Source organism: Musca domestica, unplaced genomic scaffold, assembly GCF_030504385.1.
Source record: "Musca domestica strain aabys unplaced genomic scaffold, Musca_domestica.polishedcontigs.V.1.1 16, whole genome shotgun sequence".
NCBI lineage: Eukaryota > Metazoa > Arthropoda > Insecta > Diptera > Muscidae > Musca > Musca domestica.
In genome coordinates this window covers 14,300,174-14,317,459 of record NW_026712219.1, presented here as the reverse complement: position 1 = coordinate 14,317,459, position 17,286 = coordinate 14,300,174, and the positions used below count along the sequence as shown (strand labels likewise).

The 17,286-nt window shown below is 34.6% G+C and overlaps 3 protein-coding genes across 3 annotated transcripts; all 3 read right to left on the bottom strand.

Moving 5' to 3' along the window:
• Window positions 1-574: 574 nt before the first annotated feature.
• LOC101889671 (uncharacterized) lies at window positions 575-3,491 on the bottom strand. The gene is made up of 4 exons (XM_005176745.4): window positions 3,241-3,491; window positions 3,082-3,179; window positions 879-1,014; window positions 575-815 (listed from the first exon to the last, which is right to left on the bottom strand). Exons 1-4 carry the CDS (start codon window positions 3,365-3,367, stop codon window positions 670-672), a joined length of 507 nt encoding a protein of 168 aa, XP_005176802.1. The 5' UTR covers window positions 3,368-3,491; the 3' UTR covers window positions 575-669.
• Window positions 3,492-7,131: 3,640 nt separating this feature from the next.
• LOC101889513 (uncharacterized) lies at window positions 7,132-9,241 on the bottom strand. Its single transcript, XM_005176744.4, has 4 exons — window positions 9,061-9,241; window positions 7,575-7,681; window positions 7,366-7,504; window positions 7,132-7,304 (listed from the first exon to the last, which is right to left on the bottom strand). Exons 1-4 carry the CDS (start codon window positions 9,170-9,172, stop codon window positions 7,186-7,188), a joined length of 477 nt encoding a protein of 158 aa, XP_005176801.1. The 5' UTR covers window positions 9,173-9,241; the 3' UTR covers window positions 7,132-7,185.
• A 3,088-nt stretch (window positions 9,242-12,329) lies between these two features.
• LOC101889339 (uncharacterized) lies at window positions 12,330-16,508 on the bottom strand. Its single transcript, XM_005176743.4, has 4 exons — window positions 16,357-16,508; window positions 12,798-12,904; window positions 12,514-12,652; window positions 12,330-12,452 (listed from the first exon to the last, which is right to left on the bottom strand). Exons 1-4 carry the CDS (start codon window positions 16,469-16,471, stop codon window positions 12,349-12,351), a joined length of 465 nt encoding a protein of 154 aa, XP_005176800.1. The 5' UTR covers window positions 16,472-16,508; the 3' UTR covers window positions 12,330-12,348.
• Window positions 16,509-17,286: the final 778 nt, after the last annotated feature.

Genomic DNA, 17,286 nt, shown 5'->3' with positions numbered 1-17,286 from the left:
GAAAATAGACACAAAAGAGCTAAAGAGTCGCTTCGCTTGGCCGAAAGTGGTGAACTGGCGAATTTGTTTTTCTCCGATAAGAAAACATTCCATGTCCAGCAGTTTGTAAACAAACAAAATGATCGCGTTTACTTGCCAAAGAGGTCAGCTGAAAATGTGCACCTTCGGTTGGCCACCAGAACTCAAGTGCCGGTCATGGTGATGGTGTGGGCCGCCATAACAGCCGATGGTCGCTCTCCGCTCGTATTAATCGACTGTGGCATCAGAATAAATGCCGAATATTATCGCGAAAATATTCTGGAGGATGTATGGAAGCCTTGGGCACGCAAAAATTGGCCACACACCTTGGTCACTCCAGCAGGACTCATTCGTTTGACTGTGTTGCAGTCATTTTATCTCACCCTGTATACCCTCCATACAATGTATGGTGGAGGGTGTAAAAAGACATTCTAGTGTTTAAGCCGTACTTTGTGTGAGTTTGTTCAAAAATCTCCAACAAAGTATCACTTTAACAGGATGACGTCAAAGACAAAAATATCCAACAAATTTCACTATTAGTTACAAAAAAATATAATCTATAATAAAATCTATTTAGAGTTTTATATATTTTTTTTAAACATTTAAAAATAATTATTTCATCTTACAAAATTTCATATCAAGCATATCATTTTAATATATTGTCCTTACGAAATAATCGCCGAAATTATTATTTTCATTCGATTGATATTCTCCATCGTATTCGGCGGCTTCTATGGTTTCCTTGCGAATTTCAGCATACATCACATACATGGGATGGATGATGATAATTGGAATTCCTGTGTGAAATAAATGAATATATTTTTTAAGAATAAATTTAGAAATAAAATGTCAATACAGACCAATCATAACAACAACAAACATTATATCATCCCATTGATGATTTCTATATATGATGTCGTAGATGTTGCAGCAGGCGAATACCACAGCCGACAATATGGCCAATGTTAGCCATGGTACAATAAGTTTAGAATATTTCTGAGCAAAAAAGACAACAAAATAAAATAAATTAATAAGAAAAACGAAGTGAGATAAAGATGAAAAAAGGATCCCAGACTTACACTGGGCAACACAAAAAAAAAAAAAGGTATCGAAAGAAAAGCCAACAACAGAAGGAACATACATGTATAGTCGTTTTAAAAGTTTACATTGCAAAATAAACTAAATGGAGGAGTCAAGTTCACCCCTTTGCCACGTTTTTTTTTTGCAATTTTAGAATAAAGATTCCCTGAAGCTCTTACATAATATAAAGGTATAAAATGTTTTTGGCAATATTACAGATAACAATACAGCGATTTTTTACCCGAAATTCTCGAAATTCTCTACCATTCTCGTCCCTTGCAATTTTGAGACTCTAGCTATACAACATGGTGCCCTTTGCGTTTTTAGTAGCTTCTAAATACTTAGTAACTTCTAAATACCGAACTTTGAATGCACTCCAACATTTGTATAGAATTTGGAAATTTTCAAAACAAAAAAAAAAAAAAAAAAAAAAAAAAAATCCGTTAACAATTCTGTTAACCTCTTAAAAATACCAAATATAGCTGTTATATTAGGGTCTATTCGACGACGTGGACCTGCATAGGCATATTTTGTCATAAGCCATCCCAATATTCAAATGCGAAAATTCAAAAAAATCGATGAATAATGTAGCTAAAATCACCAAAATATCGAATATTGGGAGGTGCCGTTATATGGGGGCTATACGAAGACGTTGACCTGCACAGATAATTTTCTGTCTTAGACTGTAGTATTCATTTCGAACTTTAAATTCCAAACTTGAAATATTTCCGGTGAATAATGTGGCTTAAATCACCAAGCTACCGAAAATCGCCATCCACACCCTCAGTATCCGTCAAGTGAAATTTAAAGGCTACGGCTAAAACTTTTGTTGCTTCTAAGTTCGAATTTCCACAAATCGCTCCTTATCACACCCCTCCGGAATCAATAGTACTTTTTGTACTCTTTCGAATTTCTCAAAAATCCCACTTTATCTCACCCCTCAATATCGTAAGTGGCCAAATTTCAAGGCTACAGTTTTAGTGTCCTCCATGCCAAATTTTACGGCTCCAGCCCTACCATCGTGTACCCTTTTGCACTTTTCATAGCTTCTAAGTATGAATTCTTCTAAAATCTGGTCTTATCTCCCCCCCCTTTCAAAACTATCCGATCCGATCTGATCTTAAATTCCCTACTGTTTTTTGCACTTTTTGTAGCTTTTCGCAATTAACTTCGCCTTGTATCTCTCTTCCAGAAACATTAGTACAAATTTCATAAGTGCCCAAATTACGAATTTTCAAGAAATGTCGCCTTATTTCACACCTCAAGAACTATCAGTTACTCTATCTTAAATTTCATACCATTTCTTTGTCCTTTTTGTAGCCTCTAAGAACGAATCTCGCAAAAATTGCGCCTTAGTACACCTGCGAGGGGGTAACATTTTTTGAGGATGAAATATACATTTTAGACCCCACAAAGTATATATATTCTTGATCAGAATAAAATTCTATGTCGATTTAGCGATGTCCGTCCGTCTGTCTGTCTATCCGTCCATCTGTCCGTCTGTGAAAACCACTCTAGCTTCCGAACAAATTGAAGTAGATTGAAAAAATTGTACTCAAATATATATTATGTCTGCAGGACTTTTGGTATTGGAAATGTGCTATGTATATATACGGTACCTCCCGATATTCGGTATTTTTATGACTTTTTGCGACAATATTCATCGGAATTGTTTCAAATTTGGTATTTAAAATTTGAAATGAATACTACAGCCTATGACAGAAAATTGTCTGTGCATTATTAACCGATTTTTGTTTAAGTTTCGCATTTGAATATTGTAATGGCTTATGACAAAAGTTACCTATGCAGGTCCACGTCGTCGTATAGAACCTATTAACAGAATTTTTAACGGATTTTATTGTTTTCGAGAGTTGCCAAATTGGAGGGTATGTAAAGTTCGGCCCGGCCGAACTTACAGCATTTTTAATTGTTTGTTCCTTAAATACTTTTACAAGTTGTTTATTGTTTGAATCTAATACTCACCTTTACAATTCCCCAGATCAACAGAGTAGCCGACAGAGCAGTTAACAAGCCCATTGCAAATATGCCACAATGCTGTAGAATAAATTGGATACTTAATCCTGTAAAGACCATTTTTTAAAACAAATTGAATAATTAAATTTTATTTTGTATCTCACCCACCCTCATCGTCGTGGAACACATAGATATATTTGATCATTGATATTTCGTTCATCAAAATCATAAAACTTATCAGCAATGTAACAAGGGCCACAAATACACCGTGTCTTTCCAAACCCTGCAACGCCATTTTCCGTCCGTTTTGCAAATCGGCCAATAAAATTAATGAAATATGTCGTCCGTCCTTTTATGGATTTCGGTTGAGCGATCCATTACAAACTGATTGCAAAAAAATATTTGCAATAAATTATTTACATTTTTATATTAAACATTTTTCTTTATATTTTAGGTGTAGTGAAAAAAGAAATTAACTTTTTTTATTTATAAAAAAAAAAACACAAATTGCTGATAAGACCCATGGATTTGAATACGCTTTGCCTGAGAGCATTAGCATCAGAGATTCTGATTGTTTGCAACGGCAATAATCTTTAAATAACTGATAAGACAGAGTCTGTTCTCTCTCTTTCTGCCGGTAAACTCTCTGGAATTTGTTGGCAAACAAATTAGTTGAGGTATGAGATTGATTAATATTATGTATTTAATGAACTGATATACAAATTAATATAGTTTCATTTAAGTTGTGTGTTGAATAGGTTCTGGTTCTGAATTGGTTGAATCATTCCTTGCAAATAATTTTTACATTCCAGATAATTTTTCAATGATTAATTAATTTGTGGAGCGTATAAAGTAGAACATCCCATAATAATTGAATGTTCAAATTGGGATTTTATGTGAAGTAGATCATAGCAATTATGAAACTTTTTTGAATAAGTATTTTGGTTTTAGGCAAATATAATTTGAAACAAAAATGAATTAATATATGGGAAGCACAATCGACTCTAAATCTATTCCCACCAAATTTTATGGAGCCCTTCGTATCTCTCGACTTTGAGAACATTTTAATTAAAATATATAATTCGGATCAGTGTGGCTTGTTTGTTCGGGATACCGTAGTATTTTGTTCTTGCAGAATGGTCAGGCTTTATCCCTTTATTGTTGTTTTTATAAAAAAACAACGTTTGTTTATTTGTGGAGAACGATGGTAATGTTTACCAGGGGGTAAGGCAGGGAATACCTAGGTTTCGGAAAGAGCTACCAATCCTCATCAGTTCTCTTGTTTTTTTTCTGGGATATTCTCCCGAGAAATTATTTTAAAAACAAGTAAGCAAAGGCTATAGTCGTGCGGGGCCGACTATGTTATACCCTACAACACTACAATATGTTAGAAGCCCCCTTATGTCCAAATCCATATTGGAAGATTTCGCTTTTGAAATTAGGATTTTGACCAGGGAATTTTGCCCAACATTTATGCACTCCGTCGGGCTGTTAGTTGTTGTAGTCCATTTTACAGCTAAATATAATCCAATGGTCATCCAAAATGCTAGAATTCTTCCCTGTCCTTAACTCTCTGCACAGGAGTGTCGATTGGCTTCAATTGTGTGATCGGAAAAACATTTCTGTTTTTGGTTAATTTGAGCCCCTTAATATTTTGAGATCATCTCCAAAAGCAAGAAGCGCCTCTGTATCTCCAAATTTAGACTCATCTACATGATTTGCTTGTCTACGATATTTGTCTATATTCGTCAACGAAATCAGCATGAAAAAGCCAGAAGTTCGCCTTTTCGGATATCGCCTGTAAGCAACACTGGTTTTTTTCACACAAAATTAGTGGTCCATTCTTCCCGCTGTCCAAAACTCTAACTTTATGCGAGATTTCGTGTCCTTTTTTTTCTATTTGTGACTTTTATATCGGCTTCAAAATCGGGAACATTTTTAGTTGTTGGTCCATTTCAACCCTTAATATATTGCGGACATCTTTGAAATCAATAGGCCTAGCCCTTCTGAGCCGAACCCTAACCTTGTGAAAATTTTCGTGAGGATCGGGCGATATTTGCAATACTTATATAATATCCCCAACCTGTGTTGTAAGGTGAAAAAATATTACAAAATATTATAAGTCAAATTGAAAAAATCGCATGCGATAAAAAATATGAAAAAATAAAAAAATGTCACAAAATACTACAAAATCTATATTAACATCATTATTGGCATATTTTTCTGCGATTTTTTTAGATTTTATACTTTTATGTCAAGAGGGCATTCTGAATTGACAAAATTTGTCAAAATCGGTCCAGCCATTCTCGAGATATAAGCATTCTAACTAACATCCCCTTCCATTGTTTATACACATTGTATATATTTCGCTATATATATCCGATTTACTATCGGCATCTAAGTAACGGTCAGAATTAACCTGTTCGTCTATTTGTGATTTCGCCGGGATTACAAATACTAGCGGTTTAGTGGAAAATTTGACTTTTATTTAACTAACTTCTGCCTTGATTGGTCTATACTTGCGACCTGTAGAGCAACTGCAAAATCATTAAATTTTTCAGTTTATGGTCCATTTCTACCCCTAGATATTATGCGATCATCTCCAAAAGAAATAGGGTTCTATTCTGACCCTAGCCCCACCTACATTCTAAATTTCGTGAAGATCGGGCCATAATTGCGACCTGTAGAGTGATTACAAATTAACATGGACAGACGGACGGACGGACGGACGGACGGACATACATAGCTAGATCGACTCAGCTCGGCGCGATAGGAAGATCCGTATATACTTTCCTATGTGGGAAACCAATATTTCGTGGTGTTACATAATTTTTGGCCCAATCAAACTTATAATACCCCCAACACATAGTGTTGTAGGGTATAAAAACAATACTTGAAACAATTCCAGTGAAAAATGGCACTAAGATCATCAAAATACAGAATATAGAGAGCTGGCGTCAAATGGGTACCAACCAACCAACACGTGGACCTGCACAGGTAATTTCCTGTCACAAATGGTAATGCCCATTAAGAACTATAAATACAAAATTTGAAACTATTCCTGTGAATAATGTCGCTAAAATCATCAAAATTCTGAAAATAGTGAGGTAGTGTTATATGGGGGGTATACAAAGACCAGAATCTGCGTATAATTTTCTGTCATAGACTGAAGTACCCATTAGGAACCAAAAATGTGACACAATTCCGGCAAATAATGTCGCTAAGATCATCAAAATACCGAATATAGGGAGGTACATGGCAATTTTGGTCAGGGGCTGTAGCACCCCCTATGTTCCGTTGTATTATGTCGTTGTATTACCGTCATCATCATATGGGGGCTATACGAAGACGTGGACCTGTGGGAGTAATTTTCAGTCATAGGATGCAGTACCCATTAGGAACATCAAATTCCAGATATGTAACATTCCCGATGAAAAGTGTGACACAAACTTCAAAATGACGTATTAGTTATATGGGGACTATACCAAAACTTAGAGCTATATTGACAGTTATATGCAAGGATATTCCTTATATAATGAGAACACATGCTGCCTATTTACAGGGTGTCAAATTATGATTAAAACGCACAAAATACCTTAAATCTGTGGGTACAGTTATATGGAGGCTATACCAAAACGTAGACCTATATAGCCCATTTTCAATACCAAAATCCTGCAGACCTAACACATATTTGAGTAAAATTTTATCAATTAACTTCATTTCGTTCGGAAGCTAGAGTGATTTCCACAGATGGACAGACGGAGGGACATCGCCAAATCGACATAGAATTTTTTGCTGATCGAGAATGTATATACCTTGTGGGGTCTAAAATTTAAATTTCGAGGTGTCACAAACGTCCATCCATGTCCATTCCATGGTGGAGGGTATAAAAATATATAACAAAAGTATTTTTTATTCACATTTTAATTGGTTTTATTAAATTTTCTACTTTTCTACTAATAGATCACTTCGAAAATGTGTGGATTGTAAAAATCAGGTTATAGTGGCACTAACTTTCGTAATATAACATTATTTTATAAATATTGAAAAACGAAGAACTTAAAGGAAATTTAGTAAAAAAGTAAAATAAATAAAAGTTACAACCCCTATGGTTTATATGGCTTCATAATAGTTTGGATTTTGCGGATTTTCTTGCTTCAGCAGTTCGAATTTTTCACGCCTGATTGCACCGAACAAAGTAGCCAAAATATAAAATAAAAGTACTTCGACTCCTAGAACAAAAAAAAAAAAATATTAGGAAAGAAATGAATTCACAAAAAGAACAAGTCTTACCCAAATATGGTACGAACGCTTCTATATGATCAAAATGGCCGAAAGGCAGCAATGCCAAATTGTAACCCATCATGAATACGGTGAAACCCAAGGCACTCAATGCACATAACATAGCTGGAATAATGGCGAAATGGCGCTTCTGTAAAAAAATTTATTTTTTTTTATTGATTTTGTTGTACAAGGTAATTTAAATCTTTAGAAGACATTACCTTTTTGACAGCCCAAATGAGTAAAATGCAAACCAAAACGCCGCCAACATACTTTGCTAAATTCGTAGAAATTTGCTTAATATAAAAACTGCGTCGATCTTCGGGCACTGAAATATTGAGTAGAGAATAAATGCATTATTTAATTTAATTAAAAACAAGTAAGCAAAGGCTATAGTCGTGCGGGGCCGACCATGTTGGAAACCCCTTTATGTCCAAATCCATTTTGGAAGATTTCGCTATTGAAATTATGTCATGGAGCACTGCCCTGATAATATCCTTAGCATTTTGAATAGGGACGTTTGCCCAATATTTACGGATTCCGTCGTGCTGTTAGTTGTTGTGGCCCATTTTACAGCTAAATACAATCCAATGGTAATCAAAATGCTAGAATTCTTCCTTGTCTTTAACTCTCTTCTCAGGCGTGTCGATTGGCTTCAATTGTGTGATCAGGAAGTTTTTTCTGTTTTTGGTCCATTTCAACCCCTAAATATATTGCGGACATCTTTGGAAACAATAAGCCTAGCTCTTCTGAGCCTAACCCTACCCTTGTAAAAATTTTCATGAGGATCGAACGATAATTGCAATCTGTCTAATAACCCCAACCTGTGCTGTAAGGTCAAAAAGTATTACAAAATATACACTTCAAAATTAAGTCCAATGGAAAAAATCGCATGTGATAAAAAATATGAAAAAAAAAAATGTCACAAAATTCCACAAAATCTATATTAGCGTCAGTATTGGCATCTTTTTATGCGATTGTTTTAGATTTTATTATTTAATGCCAAGAGGGCATTCTGAATTGACAAAATTTGTCAAAATCGGTCCAGCCAATCTTGAGATATAAGCATTCTAGCTAACTAGCTTTGTTTATGCACATTGTATATATTTTGCTATATATATAGCAAAATATATACAATCGACTATTTCTGATTTCGCAGGGATTAAAAATATTCGCGGTTTAATGGAAAATTTGAGATTTATTTAACACAAATGTTATGGTCTATTTCACCCAGAACCATTACCCGATGACCATCAAAATTGACCAGCCCTAAGCTCTAGCCCCATGCCAACTTCCGATTCGATTTGTCTACAACTGCGACCTGTAGAGCAACTGAAAAATCAGATTTTTTTCAGTTTTTGGTCCAGTTCAATCCCTAAATATTATGCGATCATCTCCAAAAATAATAGGGTTCTATTCTGGCCCTAGCCACAGACAGACGGACGGACCGACATACATAGCTACATCGACTCAGCTCGGAGAGATAGGAAGATCCATATATACTTTCCTATGTGGGAAACCAATATTTCGAGGTGTTACATAATTTTTGACCCAATCAAATTTATAATAAGTATTGAAGGGTATAAATATAAATTTTAATTTAATTTAGGTAATTCAAAATTAAATGAAGCAGTTTTTGAGGTGTTTTTGTTTTTCCGCCAAATTTGGATTTCCCACTTCACCCGGTCATGCCCCGATAGTACTTACAATCCCAGCTAAGTTTAATATACAAATTACTGCATTCGATGGCAATGCACGACAGACAATATGCCAAACCGAATGAGGCAATTATTACCGCCTCTCTGATGAGGTTCTTCATTTTTATAAACTTTCTATGCTTTCACTTCAAAACTAAGACAATTTTAGAAAATTGATGTTGAGTCGTTGGAGATTAATAATGAACTGACTGTAATATGCAAAAATGGAATTGGTTTATACAAGTACATCCATAGGATTTATTTTATGAATTGAACTTCTTTTATTTTGAAATTTTTATTTTTTTTTTGTTATTTTTATTCAAAGCAATTCTGTTTCAAACAATTAATTTTTGGAAAATGATAAGAAGGTGCTTATGACATTGAGATTGATATTACTTTCTTTTCAATGTCATGGCATGGCAAATCCAATACACAGTTGGGACCCAATTTAATTTAGATTGTGCATGGCTAAGATTTGCTCTCCTTTTGTGCATCCGTTAGCAGATTTTGGACTGTTTTGATAAGCGCTTTGTTAAGGTTCAATATATAATATTGATAAGAATTTTTCAGATCGAATTTTTATGATCATATACAGTGTAGCTGATGAAATTAGCACAACTGCCGATGCATGTTTTATACCCTCCACCATACCTAGTATGTAGGGTATATTAAGTTCGTTATTCCGTTTGTAACTCATCGAGATAATAATTTTAGACATAATAAAGTATTTATATTCTTGATCATGTTGTTGCAAAATAGTTAGGCTTAATCCCATTATCAGCGTAAAATTCTAAGACGTTTAGCCCTGTCCGTCCATCCGTCTGTTGTAATCACGCTAAAGTCAAAACGAATAAAGATAGGAAGCTAAATTTTGGCACAGATCAGTCTTTTGTCTGCAGGCAGTTCAAGTTCGAAGATGGGCCGTCGTGGACCGATATACCACGATATCGTGTAGCCCCTATAGAACTGTACTCCCCGATATTCGGTATTTTGATGATTGTGGCCAAACTTTTCAATGAAATTGTCTAAAAATCCACAAAAAGATTTCTGAGTACTTTACCACCTGGCAGAATATTGTCTATATACGTCCACGATATCGTATATTACCCATATAACGGTACCTCCCGATATTCGGTATTTTGATAATTTTCGCTACATTTTCCAATGGAATTGTCTAAAAATCCATACTAGAAGTTCTTTCTAAGCACTTTACCCCCTGGAAGAGAAATGTCTATATAGGTCCATGATATCGTACTCCCGATATTCAATATTTTGACGATTTTAGGGTCTTATTCACCGGAGTTGTTTCAAATTTCGCATTTAGAATTCGTAATGGGTACTACAGTCTATGACAGAAAATTATTTAGGTCTTCGTATAGGCCCAGGTCTTCGTATAGGTCCCATATATCAGTACCTCCCTATATTCTGTATTTTGACGAATTTAGGTACAATATTCACCGAAATTATTTCAAATTTCCTATTAATAGTTCGTTATAGGAACTACAGTCTGGACAGAAAATTGTCTTTGCAGGTCCAGGTCTTCCTATAGGCCCCATATATCAGTACCTCCCTCTATTCTGTATTTTGATGATTTTGGGTACAATATTCACAGAAATTGTTTGAGATGTCGTATTTGAAGATCCTAATAGGTACAACAGCCTGTGACAGAAAATTGTGTATGCAACTCCAGATCCTCGTATAGCCCCGATATAACCGTACCTCCCTATATTCGGCATTTTGACATTTTTAGCTACATTATTCACCGGTTTTTTTTCATGTTTCGTATTTGAATATTTTAATGGTCTATGACAAAAGTTTCTTATACAGGTACACTTCTTCGTATAGACCACAATAAAACGGTTATACGTATATTGGGTATTTTTAAGATTTTAACATAATTTTTAACGGATTTTATTTTTTGAATATTTCCAAATTCGTTCCAAATGGTAGAGGGTATTCAAACACAATATTTGTATGTGTCTGATATTTTTGTTAGAAGAAATATTGAATGAATGGAATGTTAATTTCGCGTTTTATGAGCTTCAAGAATATTCAAATTTTTGGCCCCTTGTGGGGGAGGTACCAGAAGGAGTGGTCCGATATGTTCCATATTTACAACAGAACTAGTGGTAATAGAAATATTGAAATGTGTGAAATTTATGAAAGACATAATTATTCAAATGGTGTAGGAACTGGATTGAGTGGACCGATATTGTCCTATTTTGTACCTGATTTTTTATAGAAATATTGAAAAGTGCGAAATTTGAAAACGATCGGACTCTCATTTCACACTTAATAAGAGTTATAATTATCCAAAATGTTGACCCTTTGTTGTGGGAGGTACTGGATAGAGTGGGCTGACAATGGGTCGCACCTTACCTAGCACCTGTACAGATATTAGAATTTGCATAGTTTGAACACAAAAAGTAATATTACGATACATCAAGTTTGGGCCAAATCGGATACTCCCTTTGAGAGTTATCGTCTGCACTATTCAGACAGACGGACGGAAGGACAGACACCCTTAGATTGACTCCAAATGTCCTGAAACGGATTTGGTCCAAAGAGACCTAGGGTCTAAAACTGTAATTTCGTTGGGGCACATTTTTAACGTATCAAAAGATATGTACCCTCCGCAGCCATATGGCTGAGGTATGTATGTTACTTTCAGAAGATGTTGTCGTATATTTGGAAATTTTCAGGAAAATTTGATTGGCCGTTGTTGAGTTCATAAGTTACAAAAATTCAATCAAATATACAAACATTTTCCTCTTTTATAGATATAAATTTTACCCTGTGGCACATGGTATTATGTCTTTGAGCATTTGTTTGTAACATGGCAACAATTCACAGATTCAGATTTATGCATGTCTGTCAGCCTCAAGTTTGATGAAAATCGGTTCAGATATAGCTATAGCTCCCATAACTTGGTTTTATCCGATTTGGTGTTTAAATTCTCTCACATTCTTCTTCACTGCACAACAATGGTATTTTGTACCAGATACAGATCAGAATTACTTCTGGCAAAATTTATCGATTTCAGCTTAGATATCTTTATCCGATTTCATATTTATTGTTTACCAGGTGCGAAAATATCAGATCAAATGGAATTGATTTTTGCACATTCAACCGAATTTATGAAATACGACATATGCGGAAAATCGGTTTCCACATATCTATTGCTCCGATATATATTTTTTAAAACAATCCTTCTCGAAGTCATAATGTAATAGCAGTTTTATTTGGTGCAAGAGGTAACAATTAATAAAAGTCAAAAATATTTCTGGTAAATCCAAATCTAGTTTGGGTTTTGGGAATTTTCTAGGCGCTCTTGTTCCAGTTTTTGGTGTTTAATTTGGCGAAACATCGAAACCAGTACGTAGAAAATGAGGACTTCCAATCCTGAAAAAAGAGTATTAGAAATGAATATAAAAAACATATTATATATTTGAAAGCAACTCACCCAAAAATGGCAAAAACTTTTGTAACAACTCAAATTGGCCGAATGGCATAAATATCAAGTTATAACCAACAAAAAATATGGTATAACCCATTGCACCAAGCGGACACAATATGGCGGGAACAGTGGCCATAGGGATTTTCTGTATGAAAATAAAATTGATTTGGTGAATATCTAAAAATAGGCCAATATACCAGAAAAGAATATTTCCAAAAAGTTGGACAGATGTTATGTTGAAATGGAAAAACAGGTTTTGTTTGGATTAAAAAGCAAGCAATTAGTTTTACCTGTTTAATTCCCCATATTAGAAGAATGGCAATAAAGGCAGCCGTAACATATGCTCCCAACCTGAGAGCCACATCTTTGAAGTAGTCATCGCGGCTATCTTTCGGACCTGGAACATATACAAGTAATGAAAAAAAATTATTTGAAAATTCCAATCACATAGCAATAAAATTTATTTTTTGAAGGAAAACTCCGATACTACAAGAACAAATTATAATTATAAGACAGCTTAGTTTTAAAGGCTTTGTTTTTTTTAAAGAATATCAATAGGTAGTCTTTGACTTGTAGAAAACCTATAGGAAATCTGTTCATATAGAAAGTATATTTCCGAATTATTTTAAGAAAGACCAACACAAGAGGACTTTATTACTCAGGGTGACCAAATATTTGTTATACCCTCAGACACACATGGCTACAGAGGGTAGATATCATTTGATACGGCCCATATAACGGGTTTAGACAATAAGTTTCTTTTTACCAAATCCGTTTCAGGACAATTGGAATTGGAGATCTAACGGTATATGGTATACAAGGGGGTTAAAATTTTGAATAATTGTATATCTCATATAATGCGAAATAGGAATTTGATTCCTTCTAACCTTCGGATATTCTAATATTTCTACAAGTACAAGAATTGTACCTTCTTGTACCTTCACACCCCTTCTTGTACGTCACACTTTTCAATATTTATATCTCTAATAACTTGCGAAACAAGTCAGCGTTGCCTTTTAAAATTGAACATGAAATCTATGGACCAATTCCTTCTATTCGCATATAATTCGAAATAAATGTTCGATGCTCTTTCAATTTTGCGAGTACTAATATTTTTATAACTTGTTAAAATTTCAGAGCAAAAAAAAAGAAATATGTACAAAAGCATCTAACTTTGGCCTGGCTGAACTTTTAGTACCATACCTCTACTATTTGGAAGGAACTTGATTTTTTTTTTAATTTTTGGAGAAAAACACCATTCAAATAGACTGTAGTTCCCATAAGGGCCTTCAAATACGAATTTGAAAACAATTCCGGTGAATAATGTTAAAATGGAGGTTATAGGAAAGGTGGTCCTGCACAGACAATTTTCTGTCTTAGACTGTAGTATCCATTACGAACTTCAAAAACCAAATTTGAAACAATTCCGGCGAATAATGTTGCTAACATCATCAAAATACTGAACATCGGGAGGTACAGTTATATGGGGTTTATACGAAGATGTGGACCTGCACAAACAATTTTCTGAAATAGGCTGTAGTATTTATTACGAACTTAAAATATCAAATTTGAAACAATTCCGGTCTTTAATATTTTAATACCATAAAAATACCGAATATTGAGAGATACCGTTACAAAAGAGCTATACGAAGATGTGGACCTGCGTTAATATGCAACAAGATCTTCCAATACGAATTTTTTCCGGTCTATAATGTCGCCAAAATCATCAAAATAATAAATATTGAGAGGTACCATTGTATGAGGGCTATACGAAAACGTGGACCGACATGACCCATTTACGAACTTAACCTGCCTGCTGTCAAAATACACATGTGTGTGCAAAATGTTACCTCAATTCGTTCTATTGATAAAATGATTACAAATGACAAAGTTAATATACACTCCATAGTGGTATAAAAACGAAGTCCACTATTTTATCCGAAGTTCTCTCCTCATAATATTTGAGTACAAATTTTAATTTTTTTAATCCTTGCAAAGAACGGTCAACGTTATTGTGCTTTAACTCCGATGTCCGGTATTTTAATGAGTTGTGTCGCAGTAGAAAGGCTTCATATTTAAAATTTGAAGTTCTTATGACAGACAAGTAAAAAGGCAGTTAAGTTTGGCCAGGTCGAAATTTTTATACCCTCCACCATTTGGAGGAAACTTGAAAATTTTCAAAAAAAGTCAATCGAAAAATATGAGAACCGTTATGGGGACCTAGTTACGAAGACCTAGTTTTGCAAATGTAATTCTTGTCATAGGCTGTAGTAATGGTTCCGAGCTTCAAATACGAAATTTGAAACAATTTCGGTGAATAATGTCGCAAAAATCGTAAAAATACCGAATATCTGGGGGTACTGTTGTATGGGCGCTATACTAAACCGTGGATCTATGTAGAAAATCATCTTCTAGGGGGTAAAGTACTCAGAAGGAAACCCTTGTGTGGATTTTAAGACAATTTCATTGAACATTTTGCCTGAAATCATCAACATAGCGAATATCTGGAGGTACCATTTTATTGGGGCTATACGATATCTTGGACCTATATACACAATTCTCTTCTAGGGAATAGTACTCACAAGAAAATCGTTGTGTGAATTCTCAGACAAATTAAAATCATCAAAATACTGAATATCGGGAGGTGCCGTTATATGGGAGATATACTTTATCGTGGACCTATATAATCAATTCTCTTTCAGGGGATAAATTACTCAATTTTAGACAATTCCATTGAAAAATGTGACTAAAATCATAAAAATACCGAATATCGGGAGGTACCGTTATATGGGGAATATACGTTATCATGGGCCGATATAGCCCATCTTCGAACTTGACCTGCCTGCAGACAAAAGACGTGCAAAAGTGCAAAATTTTAGCTTAATATCTTAATTCTTTTTGACTCTAGCGTGATTATAACAGACGGACGGACGGACGGACGGACGGGGCTAAAGTGATTTAGAATTTTACGCTGATTCAAAATATATAATTTGTTGGGTTTAAAATTATTATTTGCTTGAGTTACAAACGGTATGACGAACTTAATATACCCTACATACTATGTTTGGTGGATGGCATAACAATTGCTTCTAGGGTTTCACGTCTTTGTCTATCCCCCATATAGCGGTACCTACCTATATTCGGAATTTTTAATGGTTTTTCATCAGAATTGTAAAGGGTCTCTCATTTAGAACGCAAATTTTTAAGTTCGAAATGTCATTGTTTTAAATTTGGTTATTAGAAATGGAGCGCTTCAGAAGTGAGTACCGCATTTTCATTGAAATTTGTGATTTTGCCAATAAAGTTATATTGGGTGACGAGGCCCATTTCCATCGATATGAATTCGTCAAAGGCATTTGAGGTGGGGAAAATCCTCAAGTAATTTACGACAAGTAAATAAAGGCTAAAGGAATCATTAGACCTTTTTTTATGAAAATGAGACAGGTCAAGCGCAAGCATTGAAGAAATGGATGAGGAGGGCCTGTGGTTTCAACAAGATGGCGCCACATGTCATACAGCCAGGGAAACAATTTAATTGTTGCAACAGGCAAAATTGCGTTCCAGTTGGAGCACCCTTTATCAAATTTCTATTTTACGTTTTTTCTCGATTCGGTGGCAGAACATTGTCTGTGAAGGTTCATGGTCCCAATATAATGATATATCCCGATATTCGCTATTTAAAACATTTTTTCTCATATTTTTTCACTAAATTGTTTTAAATTTGGTCTTTAGAACGTTAGATAACAACCACTGGTTGTTGTGGTATTGCGCCCACATAACATTACAGTCGACTTTATGGTGTTTTTAAGACTTAAACTGCATTATTAAACTGATTCTTGTTCCACTTACCGTCTAGAGTTTTGAGTTTCGTATATAATTTAGAGCCATCAACTGCAATATAGAAAAGCGCTATGGCCAATGCGAAGAAGCCAATTATGTACGACTGTTTTGTGAGAGTCCCCATTGATGATGCTCCGTTTTTGAAGATTTGCAATAAACTGAGTGTTGGATGCAAAATTCAAAGAACAAACCATAAACAAAAAGAACATTAATATTTGTTATCAACTTTTGCAAATCAAAGGTTGTGCAGTGTCGAAGAAGTTCAGTCTGATAGAATTAATTTTTGGTCATTCTTACTGATTAAATCAGAACACAAATTAGTAATATTTATATATGTATGTCCAAAAATTATTTATTGAGCCAAAAAAATATTTCCATTACATTCCAAATAATACGGTATACGAAACAAAAATTGTGAACACAAAAAATCAATAGAACTTCATCTTCAAGGTCAAAATTGTCTAAGGTAAAATTTTCAATATTTTTTCTCAGATATGAAGCCGTTAACAATTCAAGATCCCAAAAAACAAATTCTTGGTCAATAGAAAAAATATTCATAACAAGTTAAAAAGCTGTATGTTCGGCCGGGCCGAACTTTGAATACCCTCCACCATTTGGAACGAATTTGGCAATTCTCAGAAACAATAAAATCCGTTAAAAATAATGTTAAAATCTTAAAAACACCGAATGTAGCTATTATATTAGGGTCTATACGACGACATGAACCTGCGTAGGTAGCATTTTTTCATAAGCCAATACAATATTCAAATGCGAAACTTAAAAAAAATCGGTTATAATGTCGATAAAATCAAAATGCCGAAAATCGGGAGGTACTATTATGTAGGGGCTACACAAAGACCCGGACCTGCACACACAATTTTCTGTCGTAGGCTGAAGTATCCATTACGAACTTCAAATATCAAATTTGAAACAATTCTG